The 21,922-nt window shown below is 45.0% G+C and overlaps 1 protein-coding gene and 1 pseudogene across 1 annotated transcript in view; one reads left to right on the plus strand and one right to left on the minus strand.

Annotated features, from left to right (window-relative positions):
* The window catches only part of LOC124550973 (fibrous sheath CABYR-binding protein-like), a 122,586-nt gene extending 101,604 nt beyond the window's left edge, over positions 1 to 20,982 (minus strand). The window contains exon 1 of the mRNA XM_047125796.1: positions 20,747 to 20,982. Within this exon, the coding sequence (XP_046981752.1) occupies positions 20,747 to 20,843 (97 nt within the window). The 5' untranslated portion in view covers positions 20,844 to 20,982. The remainder of the gene's footprint in view (positions 1 to 20,746) is intronic.
* LOC124560151 lies at positions 4,281 to 4,398 on the plus strand (annotated as a pseudogene).
* Positions 20,983 to 21,922: the final 940 nt, after the last annotated feature.

Below are 21,922 nucleotides of genomic sequence, written 5' to 3' on the forward strand. Positions count from 1 at the left end.
GTCTGGTCAATGCTGGCCAAGCAACTGGCTCGTCACAATACGCCAGTCACTACTCTTGATGAACTGTGGTATCGTGTTGAAGCTGCATGGGCAGCTGTACCTGTACACGCTATCCAAGCTCTGTTTGACTCAATGCCCAGGCGTATCAAGGCCGTTATTACGACAAGAGGTGGTTGTTCCGGGTACTGATTTCTCAGGATCTATGCATTCAAATTGCGTGAAAATGTAATCACATGTCAGTTCTAGTATAATATATTTCTCCAATGAATTCCCGTTTATCATCTGCATTTCTTCTTGGTGTAGCAATTTTAATGGTCAGTGGTGTATTTTATTCGCTTGGTTGCGAAAATTTGCGTGACTGTGCTACATGCACTGTGTCTACTGCCAGTCCTCGTCCGGTGTCTGGAGGAGGAAGTTTTCAGTGAAGTTCGGCACTGAGTGTGACAGTAAAAGTGTAAAATCTCGCAACGTGGCCCCGCAGCACGCGAAGAGCGCGCTTTCCTGTGTCGGAGCAGCAGCGTGAGAATGTAGCGGGACCGCGAGCAGTGTGAATCCGGTCAGCCGCCAGTCACTTGTTCGCCGTCCAGCCGTCCCGCGCTCTACAACTGCTGCCGCCACAGCCAGCCTTCCACTGGTGCGTAAGGCGCGGCCTTCGCATAAACACGCACGCACTATGTAGCTCTCCTGTCTCTCTCTCTCTCTCTCCCTCTCTCTCTCTCTTCTCCTGCCGACACGCAGACTCACAGAGGCGTGACGTCAGGGCTATTGCCTCCCTCTAGGCACTCGTCGCAGCTCCCGATGTTGTGTTACGGCTTCTGCTCCTTAATCGGCAACTGTCTTCCGTTCTTTTCCTTGTTCGTGACTACGATCTTCATCTCATTGGCCCGTGCGGTGCCGTTTTGCCACAAAGGTTTGCACTGCACACCTCGCTGAAGGTTTCACCAACATACTCTACTGGCCATTAAAATTGCTACACCAAGAAGAATTGCAGATGATAAACGGGTATTCATTGGACAAATATATTATACTAGGACTGACATGTGATTACATTTTCACGCAGTTTGAGTGCATCGATTCTAGAAATCAGTATCCAGAACAAACACCTCTGCCCGTAATAACGGACTTGATACGCCTAGGCATTGAGTCAAACAGAGCTTGGATGGCGTGTACAGGTACAGCTGCCCATGCAGCTTCAACACGATACCGCAGTTCATCAAGAGTAGTGACTGGGGTATTGTTACGAGCCAGTTGCTCGGCCACCATTGACCACACGTTTTCAATTGGTGAGAGATTTGGAGAATGTGCTGGCCAGGGCAGCAGTCGAACATTTTATGTATCCAGAAAGGCCCGTACAGGACCTGCAACATGCGGTTGTGCATTATCCTGCTCAAATGTAGGGTTTCGCAGGGCTCGAATGAAGGGTAGAGCCACGGGTCGTAACACATCTAAAATGTAACGTCCACTATTCAAAGTGTCGTCAATGCGAACAACAGGTGACCGAGACGTGTAACCAATGGCACCCCATACCATCACGCCGGGTAATACGCCAGTATGGCGATGACGAATACACGCTTCCAATGTGCGTTCACCGCGGTGTCACCAAACGCGGATGCGACCGTCATGATGCTGTAAACAGAACCTGGATTCATCCGAAAAAATGACGTTTTGCCATTCGTGCACCCAGGTTCGTCGTTGAGTACGCCATCGCAGGCGATCCTGTCTTTGATGCAGCGTCAAGGGTAACCGCAGCCACGGTCTCCGAGCTGATAGTCCATGCTGCTGCCAACGTCGTCGAACTGTTCGCGCAGATGGTTGTTGTGTTGCAAACGTCCCCATCTGTTGACTCGGGGATCGAGACGTGGCTGCACGATCCGTTACAGCCATGTGGATAAGATGCCTGTCATCTCGACTGCTAGTGATACGAGGCCGTTGGGATCCAGCACGGCGTTCCGTATTACCCTCCTGAAACCACCAATTCCATATTCTGCTAACAGTCATTGGATCTCGACCAACGCGAGCAGCAATGTCGCGATACGATAAACCGCAATCGCAATAGGCTACAATCCGACCTTTATCAAAGTCGGAAACGTGATGGTACGAATTTCTCCTCCTTACACGAGGCATCACAACAACGTTTCACCAGGCAACGCCGGTCAACTGCTGTTTGTGTATGAGAAATCGGTTGGAAACTTTCCTCATGTCAGCACGTTGTAGGTGTCGCCACCGGCGCCAACCTTGTGTGAATGCTCTGAAAAGCTAATCATTTGCATATCACAGCATCTTCTTCCCGTCGGCTAAATTTCCCGTCTGTAGCACGTCATCTTCGTGGTGTAGCAATTTTAATGGCCAGTAGTGTACTACATTTGCGCACAGTGTCCTGCACACGTTTTCCACGAAAGTGCTTCACATAACACTGTAATGAACACGCGCTGTTTTATTGTGAGGGTCATTTCTTGTTGCATTCAACTGGTTACAAAACACGCCCGCTCCATTTACTCATTCAAACATAATGTCATAGCCAAGTACTTGGGACGATACATTCAGGAGAGACGCGTGCGCCGACATGTGATAGTAACCGAATGATGCACCGAAATCATTGCTTCCGCCATTTTCTGTGGTAGGCAGTGCTCCTGTTCATAAACAGCTGTTAATTTCTCATCAGTCTGGTAAATATTTTCCTCTGTACTCTTTCCACCACGTCAAGCGCAGCCAGGAAACGACGCTAACGTAAGGCGCTCGCGTGTCGTCCGATCCGCGCCAAAAATGCTGCTTTTTAAAAAGAATGGCCATCTGTAGCTCCCACTTCTGTTTCTTTCATTTCTGGTCAAGTCTTGTACGAGATCTGTTCAAAAAATTCCGGAACATTCGTGATTTCGCGCCAATGGTGCACTGGAGCGAAATGCGACTGGCATCACTCACATGTCTGTGTTCAATGTGTAACTGCCGGACATTTCATTGTTGTATGTGTGTTAGTTATTGTTCAGTGCAGTACTGAGTAGAACGTTGTGTCGCACAGTTCGCGTATTACGAGATGACAGAGTTAGAGAAGCAATGTGTTTGCATTAAATTTTGCGTGGCACTCATCAAAACATTTACAGACACACCTAATAAGGCAGGAAACCTACGGTGATGTGTGCTTAAGCCGTATTCAACGTTATGAATGGTTCACACTGTTTATTAATGGCCGGACGGAAGTTAAATATGAAGCTTGTTCAGGACGCCCTTCGACGACGTTCATGTCCGGAACGACAACGAAATTATGCGTGCCAATCGAAGACTGAGCATCTGAGAGATTGCAGAAGAACGTAACAAAATGGTTCAAATGGCTCTGAGCACTACAGGACTTAACTGCTGAGGTCATCAGTCCCCTAGAACTCAGAACTACTTAAACCTAACTAACCTAAGGACATCACACACATCCATGCCCGAGGCAGGATTCGAACCTGCGACCGTAGCGGCCGCGCGGTTCCAAACTGTAGCGGCTAGAACCGCTCGGCCACTCTGGCCGGCAGAACGTAACATAGCAGTTGGATCACGTCGTGAAATCCTGACACAGCATCTTGGAATGCCTCGCGTTGCCGCCAAGTTCGTTCCACGGCTCGTGAGTCAAGACCACAAAGACCTTCGCCCCGCAATCTGTGAAGAGCTTTTGAATCGCTCAAATGAGAACGAGATGTTCCTTAAGAGGACCATAACTGGCTATGAGATGTGAGTCCATGATTATAATGTTGAGACCAAGGTCCAATCTTCACAATTGGTTGGAAAAGTTTATCCAAGACCACAGAAAGCTCGTCAGGTCAGGTCAAATGTCAAAGCCATGCTGATAGTTTCCTTGACTTTGAAGGATTAGTACTTCATCGTGCCACAGCGACAAATTGTTGATCGATGGTACTATCGGGACGTGTTGCGAAGCCTGCTAGAAAATGTAAGAAGGAAACGGCCAGGAATGTGGGTTGACAATTCATGGCTCTTGCATTACGATAACGCACCCGCACATTCATCTCGTTGGTGCGCCACTATTGCACAAATCACTATGCTACCTCATCCCCCATACTTTCCAGACCTGGTCCCTGCGAACTTTTTTTTATTTCCAAAGTTAAAAACCCCTTTGAAAGCGCGAAGATGTGCAACGATAGACGAGGTAAAAGAAAATTCGCAGACCGCGCTTCGCGCGATTCAACAAGAGGCACACCAGTACTGCTTCCTGAAGTGAAAACGGCGTTGGGTGCGGTGTATCAGTTGCGGAGAGGTTATTTCGGGAGAGACCATACACAATAAGTGCCAACGGCCACGCCGCAGTGGTAACACCGGTTCCCGTCAGATCACCGAAGTTAACCGCTGTCGGGCTGGGCTAGCACTTGGATGGGTGACCATCCAGTCTGCCGAGCGCTGTTGACAAGCGGGGTGCACTCAGCCCTTGTGAGGCAAACTGAGGAGCTACTTGACTGAGAAGTAGCGGCTCCGGTCTCGGAAACTGACATACGGCCGGGAGAGTGGTGTGCTGACCACATGTCTCTCCATATCCGCATCCAGTGCCGCCTGTGGGCTGAGGATGACACGGCGGCCGGTCGGTATCGTTGGGCCTCATGGCCTGTTCGAGAGGAGTTTAGTTTCAGTTTATATACAATAAGTAAAAGGTAAGCGTACAAAAATTTTGTGGACACATTTCCAGAATTTTTTGAATAGACCTCGTATATATTATAAATGTAGACAAACTCAGTGATGACAAATAGGCGCGGTCCCCTTGTGAGTCCACGCCGTTTCAGTCCCCCCACAAATGGGAAAATTGTACGCAGTATCGGGGCCGTGCGCATGGCAGCCAGCCGCGTTGACGCCTCAGCTAGGAGTCAAGCACTGGTGTCAAACATTGGCCGTAATTTGAAGAAGTGAATCATGAACTGTGGCCAAGCGGGAAAAGAAGGATGTTGAAACTTAAGTGGACTGATAAGAAATGAGGAGGCTCCGTGCAGTATTAGCGAGGAAAGGAATACATGGCAAACGCTGGATAGAGAAGGGAAAGGATGATAGGACGTGTATTGAGACACGAGAGACTAGCTTCCGTTATATCTTAGGGAGCCGTAAAGGTCTAAAACTGTAGGGGATGACAGATATCGGAATGCATTCAGCAGATAATCGAAAACATTGGGTGAAAGTGCTATCTTTGTGATGAGGAGGTTGGCACAGGAAGGAGGACGTGGCAGGCTCCATCAACCAAACACTGATTTCTAACCGCCCCTCCCCCTCCCCCCTTCGCCACCCTGTTCCCACTTCGATGAAGAATACGGTGTAGCTAGGAATGGGTGGATATTTTGAACGTTTTATCAAAACGGTTATATTTCGACCCACCCACGCAACTGAAAATCCAACAGTACCTTCGCTCTTACTTCTGAAAATGGCCTTGTTCTTCCTACTTATTTATAAAGCCACAGTGCTTTTATCACGAGCAGGTAATGGCTCTCTATTTGCGAGATATGTTTTGTGCAGTGTCCTCTGAAGTGACTAAGTAAGAGGATTTACTGGAATTCGGCCCAAAGATTTACTTATAATACGGAATCTAACTACTTGATATCAGAATGACTGACAGGGAATTAAGTTCAGTTAAACATTTTAAGAGACGTTTCTCAAGGACAGCTATCACAGGAGGAGGAAAGGAAATGGCTGACGAGCTATATCCCATCATAAAGGACATTTATTCTCGTCTCGATTTTAGCAATCATTTAACGAAGTAACGATATCTTAGTAATACAGTTTGTTACCGGGGCGGATCCTAACAAAGTCTCTTGCTATAATTCTTTCAGCAAAGGACCGGGTTATCAGAAGGCTGGGACACTGATGCTCTGGTATACGCACTGTCTCATACATCACTGCAGAAGAGAAAGAAAGCCACTGGAAGATAAGTTCGCAGTATCAAGGAAAAATCCCTCTAATTCCTACGAACTACAAGATGATACCGTAATGCGGTCATTCAATCTGCTCAAGAGCACAATGGAAAAGTCTTAATGTGAAAGGATAATGGAAAAAAAATCGTCCTCCCAAAAACTAAGTCGAAATCGACAAAATCTACACATGACTTCCCCCGATAACTAACTTTAATTACTGTACAGATTACCTACATTATGAAACGAAATGACTGACTTATTCCCAACCAAAATGTTTACGCTAAGTGCGCTCGAAAGCACCATGACCTACCACATCATCGGGCCTAGTGTAACTGACTGAAAACATTCTAAAAGTTCCCAGACGGTGTGATCTGGTGCAACAACCCTGAGGGGCGACGAAGGACAGTCAATCGTCAGGAAACGACACTGCGGCATCAGCGGCTTTGTCCAATCGGGTGGTTGCTGGAAGTAGCAATACCATTTGCCCAAGCCAGCTTACCGCACAAAATTTGCACAGTCCAGCGGAAAATTCCACACCATGAGGTCATCAGTCCCCAAGAAGGCTATTCTGATTCTACGATCGCACACGCATGTTTGTACATAACAGAATTATCCATGATTAGGATTATGGATAATAGATAACACTAGATAATGATATGAAATAATAGAAGTCAATAAAGTTGGTTTCCTACGCAGTTATTCAGCCCTGTTAGGCAGGTTGCAGAAAACAATGTGCTGAACTAAATGAAGCAACTTAATCAATACAATTAATAATTTCATGACAGGCTTCATCTGGATAGCTCAGACAGTAAAAGTATTGCCCAATAAAAAAAAAAGATTACTATTTCGAGTCTCAGTGGTTTTAATCTCTCAGAAAATTTCATCCTTCAACAGCTAGGGGGAGCACTGCAGACAATATACCCTTCAGATGCATCATCTTCTCTTTTAATTCAGCAGCTGAGCTGTAAAACAGCTGAGTGTTGGCAAAGTAGTCGTAATAACGTGCCTCAGCAGCGAAATGTCTGAGTGTCGTGTGCACTTTGGCCTCGGTAAAATGTCGAAAGCTGCTTATTCGCTTTGGGACGACCTGTGTTCTCCTGTGCCTCTTGGAGTTAGAAAGGCTGCAGCCGGGAGTCGAGTCAACGGCCTTCGCAGTGGATGGCCTGGGGGGCGCTGCAGAGCCGGCACAATGCGGCTGCGGCTTCCGGGCGCGGAAGGTCAATGACACCAGGAGCACGCCCCGGGCCTGCACCTCTTCGCTGCAACGCGGTCAGCTGCCGCGGTTTTGCTGGGAGTCGTTACTCTGCAGCCGTTTAGGACAGCGGAAGATTATGATGGAAGGAAGTGTGCCTGGTAATTTTACTCGTAGCTTCGTGACAGGAGGCCGGTCATTAGCGTGGTGAGGTTGAAAGTAGCGGAGAGAATGCAGCGAACAAGTTGAGTAAATTAAATGGAACCTCCGCTTGCATAAAAACATTCATTCACACGACCGGCTTCGACTCTTGTCCATTTTAAAGTGATGAATTATTAGTCACGACAGGTACCAAATCGTGAAAATCACTGATGTGCGAAAAACTCGAACACATGATAATGGGCTGGCGACCGAAAACTATTGTATAAATAAGTACACTTCTTATATGATTGCAGTTGCCATTTAACAAAATTAACAACAGTTGCGTATGGCACGTGTTCCAGATGAGTTGTATGGTGAATCAAATAGCAAATAAAATTTCGCTTTAGAACCACTCTCTTATTTGAAATAAGGGGCAGTCGTTAACCAAAAGCAAATACTCTCTGATGCTCAGCCTCTTTTGGAATTTATTAAAATGTGCGTTCATGGCAGGATGGCTCTACGAGGAGTGTTTTTTTTTTTTTAAGTAAGTACCGTTTTGAAGTTAAAAAAAGACGTGCTAAGATATCTCAATAATTTTATTTTTACGTGAAAGCCTGTACCTTAATCTACTTTTCTACATAATTTCCGTCAATATTGAGGCACTTGTCATAACGTTGTACCAGTTTTTGTATACTCTCCTCGTAGAAGTCTGCCGCCTGACTTCCACTGCATCACCACTGTTTTGACTTCGTCATCGTCTCTAAGACGCTGACCGCCCAGGTGTTTCTTCAAGTGCAGGAACAGATATTAGTCACTGGGCGCAAGATCGGGGCTGTAAGGAGGATGATCTAGAGTTTCCCATCGAAAAGATGTGATGAGATCTTTGGTCTGATTCGCCACGTGGGGACGGGAATTGTCTTGCAGCAAAACGATGTCCTTGCTCAACTTCTATGGACTGTTGCTTTGATTCTGTTGTGACGTAGGTCACCCATGTTTCATCGCCCGTAACAATTTGGCTTAAGAAATCATCACCGTCGTTGTGGCACCGCTCGAGGAAAGTCAATGTACTGTCTAAACTTTTGGTATTGTGCACATCCGTCAACATTTTCGTTACCCAACGTGCGCACAATTTTCGGTAATTCAAGTGCTCGGTCACAATGCCATACAAAACACTACGAGAAACATTAGGAAAGTCATCCTGCAAGGAGGAAATCGTAAAGCGTCTGTTTTCTCTCACCTTATTGTTCACTTACTGCACCAAACTTTCGTTAACGACCGAAGGACGCCCACTCCGTTCATCATGCACATTTGTGCGGCCATCTTTAAATGCTCTCACCCACTTTCTTACCATTCCATCACTCATAATGTTTTCTCCGTAAACTGCACAGATCCCACGATGAACATCGATCGCTTTTAGGCCTTTAGCACTAAGAAATCTTGTAACAGCCCGTACTTCACAGTTCACGATTATCGGAGGCATCTTAAACACTCAGTACACAACGTAAACAAGGAAGAATCAGACTGTAATGGCGTCTGTGAGTAGATTAAGGTACAGGCTTTCATATAAAAATAAAATTATTGAGATGTCTTAGCATGTCTTTTTTTTAATTCAATGCCTCGGGCATGGATGTGTGTGATGTCCTTAGGTTAGTTAGGTTTAAGTAGTTCTGAGTTCTAGGGGACTGATGACCATAGATGTTAAGTCCCATAGTGCTCAGAGCCATTTGAACCATTTGTTTTTTAATTCAAAACGGTACTTACTTAAAAAAATACGCCTCGTACGTGAAAGTCCGATTGTGTTTCGGCGTTCCTCACGAACCATCTCAAGGCTTCAACATGGATTAGACTCACGCGCCAGCATATAGTCTTGAATGTATATTCCACTTCTGACGAAACTCTTAGTTCGAATTCTTCGCCATATCCTATTTGCCATGGGTGCTATTTCTGTAGCATCGCACTGTTCAGAAAATGTGGACCGGGACTAGTCGCTGCCTTGAGAGGGGGGCTAGGATATCGCAGTTGGTAGCACAGTACCCTCAAAATAAGAAAGAGGCTGTGCGGCTGGTCCCGGCGGAGGTTCGAGTCCTCCCTCGGGCATGGATGTGTGTGTTTGTCCTTAGGATAATTTAGCTTAAGTAGTGTGTAAACTAAGTGACTGATGACCTTAGCTGTTAAGGCCCATTTTTAAGGAAGAGAGGTTACTCGTCTGACTTAACCGACTCCTTAGACTGCACTCTATTACTTATAATATTTTATTTCAGATGGAACTCAAAATTCAGGCACGTTAATCTAAAATAAAGTGTGACTCCCATGAGAATTTGTTTATCGTAGATTCACCATTCACAGACCGCGTCACACACTACAGTCTAATGTGACAGGACGAATTCCCACATTAAAATGGTTCAAATGGCTCTGAGCACTATGGGACTCAACTGCTGAGGTTATTAGTCCCCTAGAACTTAGAACTAGTTAAACCTAACTAACCTAAGGACATCACAAACATCCATGCCCGAGGCAGGATTCGAACCTGCGACCGTAGCGGTCTTGCGGTTCCAGACTGCAGCGCCTTTAACCGCACGGCCACTTCGGCCGGCGAATTCCCACATTAAACGCATCCCATTTTCCAATTATGGCCTTCAGTTCTCAGGCAGATCTGTTGATGTGAAGTAAACTATTACAATAAATACAAGGCAATCTGAGGAGTCAATTAAGTATACACCAATAATGGGGAAGGAAACTGGCCTCCCCCGTGGACCAAACTTTCTAAAACATAGGAGAATATAGATCAGGATGACTGTAGGGGGATATCAACCCATTTCTCGAGGTTGCGTAACCACTGCGATTTTTCCCTGGGTTCGGTCTGGCACACGTGTGAGTTGCCATAGCACACAGAACAAAAAATTAGTCCTACCGGCAGGTGCCACGCTAATACCACGTAAAAACGTCTGTTGTCTTGATAATAAGCTCATTTCGGTGAGGAAGACAGTTCGCAGATGTGTACAGGTATGTCCTATCTAGGTGAAGCTTCTAATTAATGGTTAGGACCTGTACAGCCTCCACCAAATTGCGGACGTATTGATTGCTATGTTTCACTCGCAGTTCCTATTTTTTTTATTTTAGTCATCAGCCTTCCAGGCTGCTTTCATGCGACCCGCCACGAATTACTCTCGTGTGCCAACCCTTTCATCTTAGAGTAGCCATTGCACCCTACGTCCTCAGTTATTTGCTGTATGCATTCATATCTCTTTCTCTACAGCTCACACAGTCACAGATATTTTCTAGAGGCTTAAAATACGAAAATGTCGCGGCGCGACAGGGTGGAAGGCGCTGGTAAGAAATAGTAGAAAAGGCAACGTTTGGTCGCCGAGAGTGTTGGAATATACGTCCTGGTTCAGTTCACGGTAACCAAAATGAGTTGGCCAAAGCCGCTGTGCAGCTCCCCAAACTATCTCAGAAAAGCCCCCGGCCTGAACTACAGCCTCTGAGGGTTAAGCGCCCCACTGGAACATCGATGGATTCGGCGCCTTGTATCATTTGAAGGGAGAGAATATTGTGACTCGTCCAACCACACTGCATCCTGTCGGTTACCTTCCCGTGCCCTGTATTTTGAGAGCGTGCAGCTTTTTAGCCGCTGTGAGCAACGATATTTTTTGCAACGAGCCCCCGGCCTGAACTACAGCCTCTGAGGGTTAAGCGCCCCATTGGAACATCGATGGATTCGGCGCCTTGTATCATTTGAAGGGAGACAATATTGTGACTCGTCCAACCACACTGCATCCTGTCGATCACCTTCGCGTGCCCTGTATTATGAGAGCGTGCAGCTTTTTAGCCGCTGTGAGCAACGATATTTCTTGCAACGAGCCTGTGCGTGGTTCTCTTCGCTGTGTTCTCTCATGAACTGGTTGCGCGGGACGTGCATTTACTAACATTAGCGGTTCTCGCCGTGTTCGAAGCCGATTGTCGTTGATGATTGGTATATTTTTACGACTGCGTTACATGGCTGCGAGTATTACACCATTCCGTGTTCAACAGTCCGCGTCGATAAGCAAATCGGAGAATTTCGTCCGCTGTATGGTCAAGGCCACATCCAAACTTGATAACGCCTTTCTTCCAGTCTCTCCCAACCCCAGGTCGACGCTGATACCGTATAACTGATTGTGATTGACAGACACACACCACTTCTCTGCCACGACTTACGTCATCTGTGTAGAGCAACATGACCGCCGCATACCGTCTACATTGCTCCATTGCACCGAAGGGCTTAATGTGCTCTTTCAGTTCTGTAAGCTGATGTGTAGAATGTATGAGTCTAGCGACATACCATCTGACTTTAGGAATAATATCATCCACACAATTCCGAAGGCTGCAAGAGCTGACAAGTGCGAGAATTATCGCACAATCAGCTTAACAGCTCATGCGTCCAAGTTGCTGACAAGAATAACATACAGAAGAATGGAAAAGAAAATTGAGTTACATCACGATCAGTTTGGCTTTAGGAAAGGTAAAGGCACTAGAGATTCTCACATTGCAGTTGATAATGGAAGCAAGACTAAAGAAAAATCAAGAAACGTTCATAGGATCTGTTGACCTTTAAAAAGCGTTCGACAGGATCAAATGGTGCAAGATGTTCGAAATTCTGGGAAAAACTGGGGTAAGCCGTAGGGAGAGACAATACGTACAAGAGCCAAGAGGGAATAATAAAAGCGGACGACCAAGAACGAAGTGCTCGGACTAAAAAGGGTGTAACAAAGGGCTGTAGTCTTTAACCCCTACTGTTCAATCTGTACATAGAAGAAGCAACGACGGAAATAAAAGAAAGATTCAGAAGCGGGATTAAAATTCAAGGTGAAAGGATATCAATGATACGATTCGCTGATGACATTACTATCCTGAGGGAAAGTGAAGAAGAATTACATGATCTGCTGAACGGAGTGAACAGTCTAATGAGTACTGAGTATGGATTGAGAGTAAATCGAAGAAAGACGAAAGTAATGAGAAGTAGCAGAAATGATAACAGCGAGAAACTGAACATCGGAATTGATGGTCACGAAGTAAATGAAGTTAAGGAATTCTACCACCTAGGCAGAAAAATAACCAATGACGGGCGGAGCAAGGAGGACGTCAAAAGCAGACTAAGACTAGCAAAACGGGCATTCCTGGCCGAGAGAAGTCTACTAGTATCAAAATCAGGCCTTAATTTGAGGAAGAAATTTTTGCCAATGTGCGTTTGAAGCACATCACTGTATGGCAGTGAAACATGGACTGTGGGAAAACCGGAACAGAAGACAATCGAAGCATCTGAGACGTGGTGCTACAGACATGCTGAAAATTAAGTGGACTAATAAGGTAAGCAATGAGGAGGTTCTGCGCAGAATCGGAGAGGAAAGGAATATGCGGAAAACACTGATAAGGAGAAGGGACAGGATGATAGGACATCTGCTAAGACATGAGGGAATGACTTCCATGGTACTAGAGGGAGCTGTAGAGGGCAAAAACTGTAGAGGAAGACAGAGATTAGAATACATACAGCAAACAATTAAGCACGTAGGTTGCAAGTGCTACACTGAGATGAAAAAGTTGGCACAGGAGAGGAATTCGTGGCGGGCCGCATCAAACCAGTCAGAAGACCGATGACTCAAGAAAAAGTACTTCGTCTGGTGTGCTTACATAGCAAAGTATTTCTCGCTTAAGAGGACCCATCCCTGAAGGGGCTGTGTTTTTAGCGTTCTCTTTCCCTCACAGTGTTGCTGACCTACAGAGCAGAAGCAGCTCAGAATTTGTGAAAACAGTTAGGGTTATCAGTCAAAGCATTTCTGAGAAAATCGGTTAGATACCTATTATATTGTGATGTTGACAACAATATTTATAAAAGACTACAAACCAGAACACTGTAACTGTTTTACCATTTTCTTTGCTGCCAATGACAGCGCCGCTTAGAAAAACATTCAGGTTATAGATAACATTCAGGGAAGTTTGTTATGCCTCCAGTTTCCTCTTCTAAAACTAATATGTAAAAATATGCAAAATTTATTTTCTACGAGAAATGTACTTAAAAATTTAGATCAATAATCACACGCATCATCATCACAAATTGGAATTTTCTGTAAGTAGTAGCCAAGGGTGTCAGAGAAGGTCATTCCGATTATATGTGCCAATTTTGCTGAATTTAATTTCATTCATTAAGGAGAAAACTGTACCTGAATGAAAATTCAAGTTCAAATGTATCTGAGCACTATGGGACTCAACATCTGAGGTCATCAGTCCCCTAGAACTTAGAACTACTTAAACCTAACTAATCTAAGGACATCACACATATCCATGCCCGAGGCAGGATTCGAACCTGCGACCGTAGAGGTCGCGCTGTTCCAGACTGAAGCGCCTAGAACCGCTCGGCCACACCGGCCGGCAAAATTCAAGATTCCGGTAAATCGTGAGAGAAGGTTTATGAAGATATTATTGTATCACTGTTCAGTTTTAGAACATTCAACTTGCATATTTCTATCGGTCACCTGTTTCTTTAATCTCCATGCTCTTTCTCATCGTTCTTTTATCTAGCCTAGCCTCTCTTGTAACAGCTTTTGTAGCTCTCTCCACTTCGGTTACTCACAGACGATCATAACAGAGGTTTAACCATATCCAGTCTGGACATCTATTTGTTTGCAGAGCATGAATGCTAGTAACTGCACCATCATTGAAAGTTATTACTGCATCTATAATGGCTACCTTCAACACTGTCAGCCCGACAAGTATAGTTTTCGGTATTCGCTCTTCAGTGCAGCTGATGATGCTTTCATTGGGATTCTACTAGAGACCGTGGAGATATCTTCTAAGACTACGCGTATTTGCCAGATCCCTTTGTTTTACTTAATTGCCCCAATAATACCAAGGAATGCTTGTGAGTGAGCGATATGGCTATACACCCATTTTCTGTGATGAGTGTTGAGCCAGACGAAGTGTATTATTTGATATTGCTTTGAACTGGTTGCCTCGAAACTTCAGTTTCATCTTGAATTTCTTTATTCTCGGAACTTCTAACGGAGAAGGCACGTACACTGAAATAGCACAACACAGCAGTAACTACGAACCACACGTGTTTCAAATTCCGAAAGCAAGAAGTAAACAAGTATATAAAAAGATATTTGGTTGTAGCTACGCCACAGCCATGGAGATACGCTTGAACTTAGGTTCTGGCAATCAGACATTTCTAGAAACACCTTTTTATGATCTTATCCGAAAGCTGGAAAAAAATACGGAAAGGAATAATATATGACATGTTCTGATGGACCCCGAAACGACAGAGAGGTGTGACACCTGTGCAGCATTACGTTCAAACAAAATTTACGAAAAAAGCGGAAAATGAAAGTGTCCATAAGCTACACCTTTTTGTAATCGGCATGAATCGATCTTTTCTCCAGTTTTTGGACATTGTTCAAGGGCAGATCTCCTTAAGAATGAGAATACAACACAAAATAAAGAGCAGATATCTCAGGCCTCTGCAGACGATGGCTACCATCGATCACTAGAGCCGACGTCGAGCAGCTGAGTCATCTACGGCTTACCATTTGTATTGCGTGATGGCTGCACACGATGTTTCATTGTATTCTAGTCACGTCTTCAGCGTAACGGGCCTTTGTCTTTAAGCTTCAATCTTCAAGGTCTTACACAGAAAGAAGTTTAAAAGTGCTATGTTTGCAGACCATTGTGGGTATTAAGTACAACTACTTTTATATATCCATCTTCCAGAAAACGTCATCAAAGTACGCCCTTGAAATCTTGACGGTTGTGGGAAAGAGTGCCAACTTATTGTAGTTATAGTCTCCTGTCTACAAAAATCAATCTTCGAAACATTCCTTGTTAATACATTTCCATATGGGTTTTCAGTGACTTGTAACATCTGTTTTTCCACTTAACAATACATCGGACGAGTATTCTTCGATATTTTAGAGCTGTAAATGTTTACAGTGATTGATTATCAATGTTGTGATCAAATCGTAATGCCTCTTTCCACTCATTTGCGCAAAGTTTATGAACGCCGACAGCCATGCCCTTGTACGACAAGTTGATGCTCTGCCGGTCATCCGGCGTTTCGCTGTAATTTTATGGGTTTTCGACTTCCGAACACGCAACAGCAATTGTTCTACATCAGCCTCCGACGTTATTCACCAGCTGATATACGCATATCATGAATGTTAATGGGCCAATAACATTGACGTGGAAAATATCAGAAAGCCACTTTTACATCTGACGGTTTTCTACACATTGTGAAAGTGGTACTTTCTTTTGCCGGGAAATCTTCAATCCAGTCACTAATTGGATTCAATGTTCCTTAAGTTCGTATATGTTAACCATAGCACCAGCGCGCTTGTTTTATTTTATGCAAACATCCTTTCTAGGACTTATGGTTATAGGTGGAACTATTCGCATATGCCACACTATCAGAAAGTAGTAAGACATCATTTGAAGATCATCTGGCATGGGAGGTACAGTAACGGAGCACCAGAGCGATGACAGACAATGAACCCAAAGAGTATATTTTTTATGAAGAGCGAGACACTCGACATCACACCCACGTAGGAAATGGCAAAGTAATGAAAACCTGCGAAACAGCACGAGGAAATGTTAGCGTATAAAAAAAAACAACTAAAATGTTCTTACATTTGCTTCAGTCTATTCACATCCAGTCACTTGCATATTTCCGCAAGGAATTTCTTCAGATTATATACCGATCCTAATCTGTACGCCGTATGAGAATGCCATTGCCCAATCGCAACAGAGGTCAAAAAGTAATACATCTCAATAAAAAGGGAGGAAGGAAGGCTGGGATTTAACGTCCCGTCGACGTCGAGGTGCTTGGAGCATAAGCTCGGGCTGGGTTTGGGAAGAAAGGGGTGGGAAGGAAACTGGCGAAGGCCTTTTTAAAGGGATCATCCTAGAATCCGCCTTAAGCGAGTCAAGAAAGCAGTGAAAAACTCTGCATAGCTAGCTGGAGATTTGAACACACATCCATAATCTAGGATATGGTTTCAAAAATGTTTCAAATGGCTCTGAGCACTATGGGACTCAACAGCTGAGGTCATAAGTCCCCTAGAACTTAGAACTACTTAAACCTAACTAACCTAAGGACATCACACACATCCATGCCCGAGGCAGGATTCGAACCTGCGACCGTTGCAGTCGCGCGGTTCCGGACTGAAGCGCTTAGAACCGCTCGGCCAGGGTATGGTTTGTTATCTGATGTATTACCGACGTGACTGATATTTTTTCCGGTGTTCAGTTAACGATTCCATTGTGTAACATATTTGGTCGACTGACGTAATTCTCCTTGGTAGACTGGATGGCACCTACAAAGCGAATGCATCTCAGCCAGTAGCAAGTTTCTTCTGACGATGACTTCCGCGTCAATCGTGGAAATACTGTGCAGAATAATGGAGTCATTAAAACAGCTGGACAGCTATAAATGTGTCACCTATGAAGACCTATACAGCGCACACAATTACCTGCGAGGTACCACGACATTTCACGAGACAATTTCTGAGATACAGGTGATGGTAACGCCACGCATAGCGTAGGTGGCGATGATGCGCTCCAAAATTCACATGTGCCCCCCAATAGCAAAACAGACCACTTGTCTTCGATCTCCGTCAGTTCAGCAATGGAGCATGGATTACAGGTCCAGCTTATTGGTTGAATCCGGAGCTATGGACCCTCTCACAGTATAACTTGTTACCACCTTTATGCAATAGTGAGCGACATAGGGGTTATTCCAAGAATTCGTAGGTGCAAGCAGCGACACTTCTGTAAGAGCACTGACTAGAGATATCGTGTGGACGCAGAGGGACTTGAAGACTATCTCGCGTAATGTTGCAGTGTACGTGCGTTAGTGAGTGAGACTACCGTACAGGGCAGTTCTGATTCCGACAGAAAATTACATAATTATACACCTCATAAATTATGAAGCGTCTCATAAAAGAATGCACATACTGTGAAGTCATCTTATTTATTCGCGGACGGACCACGGGAATAATGTTTACATGAATCCGTGGAGTATCTGGCTAAATAATACACGTTAATTATGCTCTGAAAAACACCTCTGCGATATTTGGTACTTTTCTATTGTCATGTTACAGTTTAGATTTTATACCATTGCTGCTCCATTTTTCCGCGAGTAAAATGAAAATGCGATTATTTACTCTTCCTTTCTTTGTGTACGTCGGCTTTTCCTTGTTTGACACTTCCGCACAAGTGTTTGAACAGGCAACATTTTTGGAGGGAAAAGGCAAGTTTCGAGTATTGTACTTATTTGTATTACCAACGACTGAACATCCATTACCGCAACACTCCAACGTATCGCTATGATTAGAACGTCTCTAGTTGTAGCTTACTAATCGAATAATCAAAGACAACTGCACTTTTTCATTCTATGCAGTATATAACCCTAGGTTTTTCTGAATAAAGAACTTGTCTTTGCATCTTTTTGTTTAGACGTTATCGGAATTATAATTTTTATCGGATGATTACTCCTCACATATAACGGGGACTGCACAATCTGCGAAAAATCTAAAGCGGCGATCATTATTATGTGATGAGTCATCCAATATGTATCATAAGAGAAATGGTTCTGTATCATTGGAAGAGGCTTTAAACCCTATATCTGTGAATGTCCGTCCGTCCAAAATAATGTGCTCCTCTCAACCTGTCAAAAACCCTCAGCTGAGTTGCAAACCTGGATAGATATTCGATACGAACATGTATTTACTTAACATCAGCGTATCGAATCATAAGCTTTTCGAAGGCAATGTTACATAGACTGCTCTATCCATGGCTCATTGGATACCGCGTGTGGAGAACGAGAGGTTTGATGCAGATAAACGGTTTGTTGTCGGAATGTTGTTATTGTCTTGGAGCTATTCCCTTCTTATGTGTTGTTTTGCCATGATTCCCTACAGTGCGATGAGAAATATGCAGCACATTGAAAAGGAGTGATACTAATTTTTTAATCGTGCATCCTAAACATCTCATCTTACGTGGCTCGTTTGTACACCTGCACCAGTGTAATTTCTCCAACCCCAGGTTATTTGTACAAGTCTCCATATACGGAACCAACAACGGCAGAACGTAAATGATTTTATTACGTATACCCGAGCAGGAAATATTTCCAGTTTCTAAGCAGCTTATTTATTTTCGTTTATACTAGTGCACAAAAGCTTACGTGCCCAGTTGGCCTGTCACTGGTGCGATTCCCACTTGCTGCAAAGTTTGGAGAACTGGCGAAAAATGTACGAGAGGAGTACGAAAGGGAATGATCCCTGGCATACAGAATGAACCAAATAATCGCATAGTACACTATTTTCCAAACGTGTGCATTCTGACAGTCTTGGTGAGAATCTTTGGTTATTTCGATAACGTCTATAACTTTCTGATAAACATGATCTTTAATACCTTCTACTTGATTGTATTCATGTCTAAGCTCTCCCGGTTCCGTTTTCATCACTTCTATAAAAAAATTGCCAATCTAAAGAATTAACCATACGATATCAGATGCCCAAAATTCTTCTTTTTTCTTACTTGAATAACCACACTAGAAACTTGCGTAACTTACACATTTTCAGATAAATATTCAATGTTTCCTCCTACTAACTAGAAGCTATCAAGTTTCGATGTCTTTCGCGGTACAGTGCGTACTTTTTGTCTTTGATCCCTTACAGTTTGAGAACTTACACAGACAACAGCACGACAGAACCAACGAGGATCGAACAAGTAATGAAACACGTAACTTATAAAGTACGTTAATACGAAACTTCCTGACAGATTAAAACTGCGTACCGGACCGAGACTCGAACTCGGGACCTTTACCTTTCGCGGGCAAGTGCTCTACCATCTGAGCTACCCAGCACGACTCACGACCCGCCCCCACAGCTTCAATTCCGCCAGTATCTGGTCTCCTACCTTCCAAACTTCACAGAAGCTCTTCTGCAAACCTTGCAGAACTAGCACTCGTGAAGAAAAGATGTTGCGGAGACATGGCTTAGCCACAGCGTGGGGGATGTTTCCAGAATGAGATTTTCACTATGCAGCGGAGTGCGCGTTGATATGAAACTTCCTGACAGATTAAAACTGCCTGCCGGATCGAGACACGAACTCGGGTCCTTTGCCTTTCGCGGGCAAATGCTCTACCATATGAGCTACCCAAGCACGACTCACGACCCGCCCCCACAGCTTCAATTCTGCCAGTACCTCGTCTCCTACCTTCCAAACTTCGCAGCTCCTCTTCTGCGAACCTTGCAGAACTAGCACTCCTGGAAGAAAGTACGTTAATACGAAAGATCCTGACAGATTAAAAATGCGTGCCGGACCGAGACTCTAACTCGGGACCTTTTCCATCGCGGGCAAGTGCTCTACCATCTGAGCTACCCAAGCATGACTCACGACCCGCCCCCACAGCTTCAATTCTGCCAGTACCTCGTCTCCTACCTTCCAGACTTCACAGAAGCTCTTCTGCGAACGTTAATATTCCTTTCGACGTAGTGATATCTTAAAGAAAGTATGTTCAAAGGATTCAGTTCGATGTAACGATGAAAAGTGAGAGGTTGCGACGGAAACCACACTGGTCCATAGCATTCGTAATATCAGTACTGTGGTGTCACCGCCAGACACCACACTTGCTAGGTGGTAGCCTTTAAATCGGCCGCGGTCCATTAGTATACGCCGGACCCGCGTGTCGCCACTATCAGTGATTGCAGACCGAGCGCCGCCACACGGCAGGTCTAGTCTAGACTCCCTAGCACTCGCCCCAGTTGTACAGCCGACTTTACTAGCGATGGTTCACTGTCTACATACACTCTCATTTGCAGAGACGACAGTTTAGCATTGCCTTCAGCTACGTCATTTGCTACGACCTAGCAAGGCGCCATACTCAGTTACTATGTCTTCTGAGCAGATAATATTGTGACTCATATACCGTCAAGAGCGACGTTCATCATTAATGGATGAAAGTTAAGTATCAAACTAATTATGTCCGCTTTCTGAATTCTAATTCCTTGCCATGTTCCAGACCTCACGTCAGTATAGTTCTTCCCTCCTCACGCCAGCCTGCGTGAGCTAAAACGTGTGCAGTTCGGCCTCCTCTAGTAACACGGTGTTGGCTCTTCAGCCAACACAAGTACCACGTCACGTCGCACAGTTGTCTGTCGACGCTAAAACTATATTTTACTTCTTCACAGTCGTGGTCTCTTTAGTAAATCTGCCGCCCCTAGTTATTCACCGTAGGAGTGAGCATATACCATCCTGTCCTTGTCGTACACGTTGAAGACGGAACACATGTAATTCCACGGTGGGAAATGAGCAGTGGTGGTGTCGAAAATACAACTGTCCTGCACTTCCCAAAAGAGCGTTTCGTTGGATTTGAAGGGACGTCCTCGATATGAAGAGGCCCGGACCACGCGTTGTCTACTAACATAGGCCTACTGGTGTCCTGGCCGTAGCAGGAGGACGTCCGCCAAAGAGCACGGTGCGATGACAGCGACTCTGCACTCACCTGGGACCAGTGGCTGCGGCTGCAGCGTGGCGGCGGAGGCGGCGCCGGCTACGAGCAGCGCCAGCAGCAGCGGTGTGTGTCGGCGGTGGGTGCCCATCGCGGAATAGCCGCCCGGCGCGCCGGCGCCGCTTTTATACGGCGCAGCCAGAGGACAGCCGAGCCGGCGCTGCAGCCGCCGTCCGCTGTGCGCACACAGCTGCTGCAGCTGAGGTATCCACACGCCTACCACCGCAACACACTACAGTACCAACTGCTAACGTTGCGAACCTGCTGCAACCGTAGCACCTTCGACACTGGCACATGTCCCCGATACCACTTTCGGTACTTTTGCTACCGAGGCAGCCAGTTCGAATCTAGGCAGTGGATAACATTAGAAACACGTCGGTCACTAACGTGACTCTAAAAAGGCGGAGGAGATCCATACGAGGTGTGATCAAAAAGTAACGGTAATCTTTTTCCCTTAAGGAATCTTTAATTCTTTATCAAGTCAGCGTTTACTTCAAAGTAATCCCGCTCAGATATAACACACTCGTGACAGCACGTTTTTCAATCTTGGAAGTACTTACCGCACTCGCTCTTCGTTTTGATGTTCAGCTCCTTCAGAGATTCTGTTTGTATTTCATCAATAGTTGCATAAGGGAGCCTTGTCCGACGAATACGGCGGCTGAGGCAACGTAATGATTTTGACAAAAAAAAAAAGAAAAAAAAGGAACTTTTATTCAAGAAACGGTTGATTGATTCAGGAATGTACCGGGTGATCAAAAAGTCAGTATAAATTTGAAAACTTAATAAACCATGGAATAATGTAGATAGAGAGGTAAAAACTGACACACATGCTTGGAATGACATGGGGTTTTATTACAACCACCCCATATTGTTAGACGCGTGAAAGATCTCTTGCGTTCGTCGTTTGGTGATGATCGTGTGCTCAGCCGCCACTTTCGTCATGCTTGGCATCCCAGGTCCCCAGACTTCAGTCCGTGCGATTATTGGCTTTGGGGTTACCTGAAGTCGCAAGTGTATCGTGTGTGTTTGTGTGTGTTGGGGCTTATGGGCGCTCAACTTCGAGGTCATCAGCGCCCTGACACACATTAAAGGGAACGAATGTGGACAGACCTACGACCGACATCCCTACGGATGCTGAAAGACAACATCCGACGCCAATGACTCACCATA

Source organism: Schistocerca americana, chromosome 1, assembly GCF_021461395.2.
Source record: "Schistocerca americana isolate TAMUIC-IGC-003095 chromosome 1, iqSchAmer2.1, whole genome shotgun sequence".
NCBI lineage: Eukaryota > Metazoa > Arthropoda > Insecta > Orthoptera > Acrididae > Schistocerca > Schistocerca americana.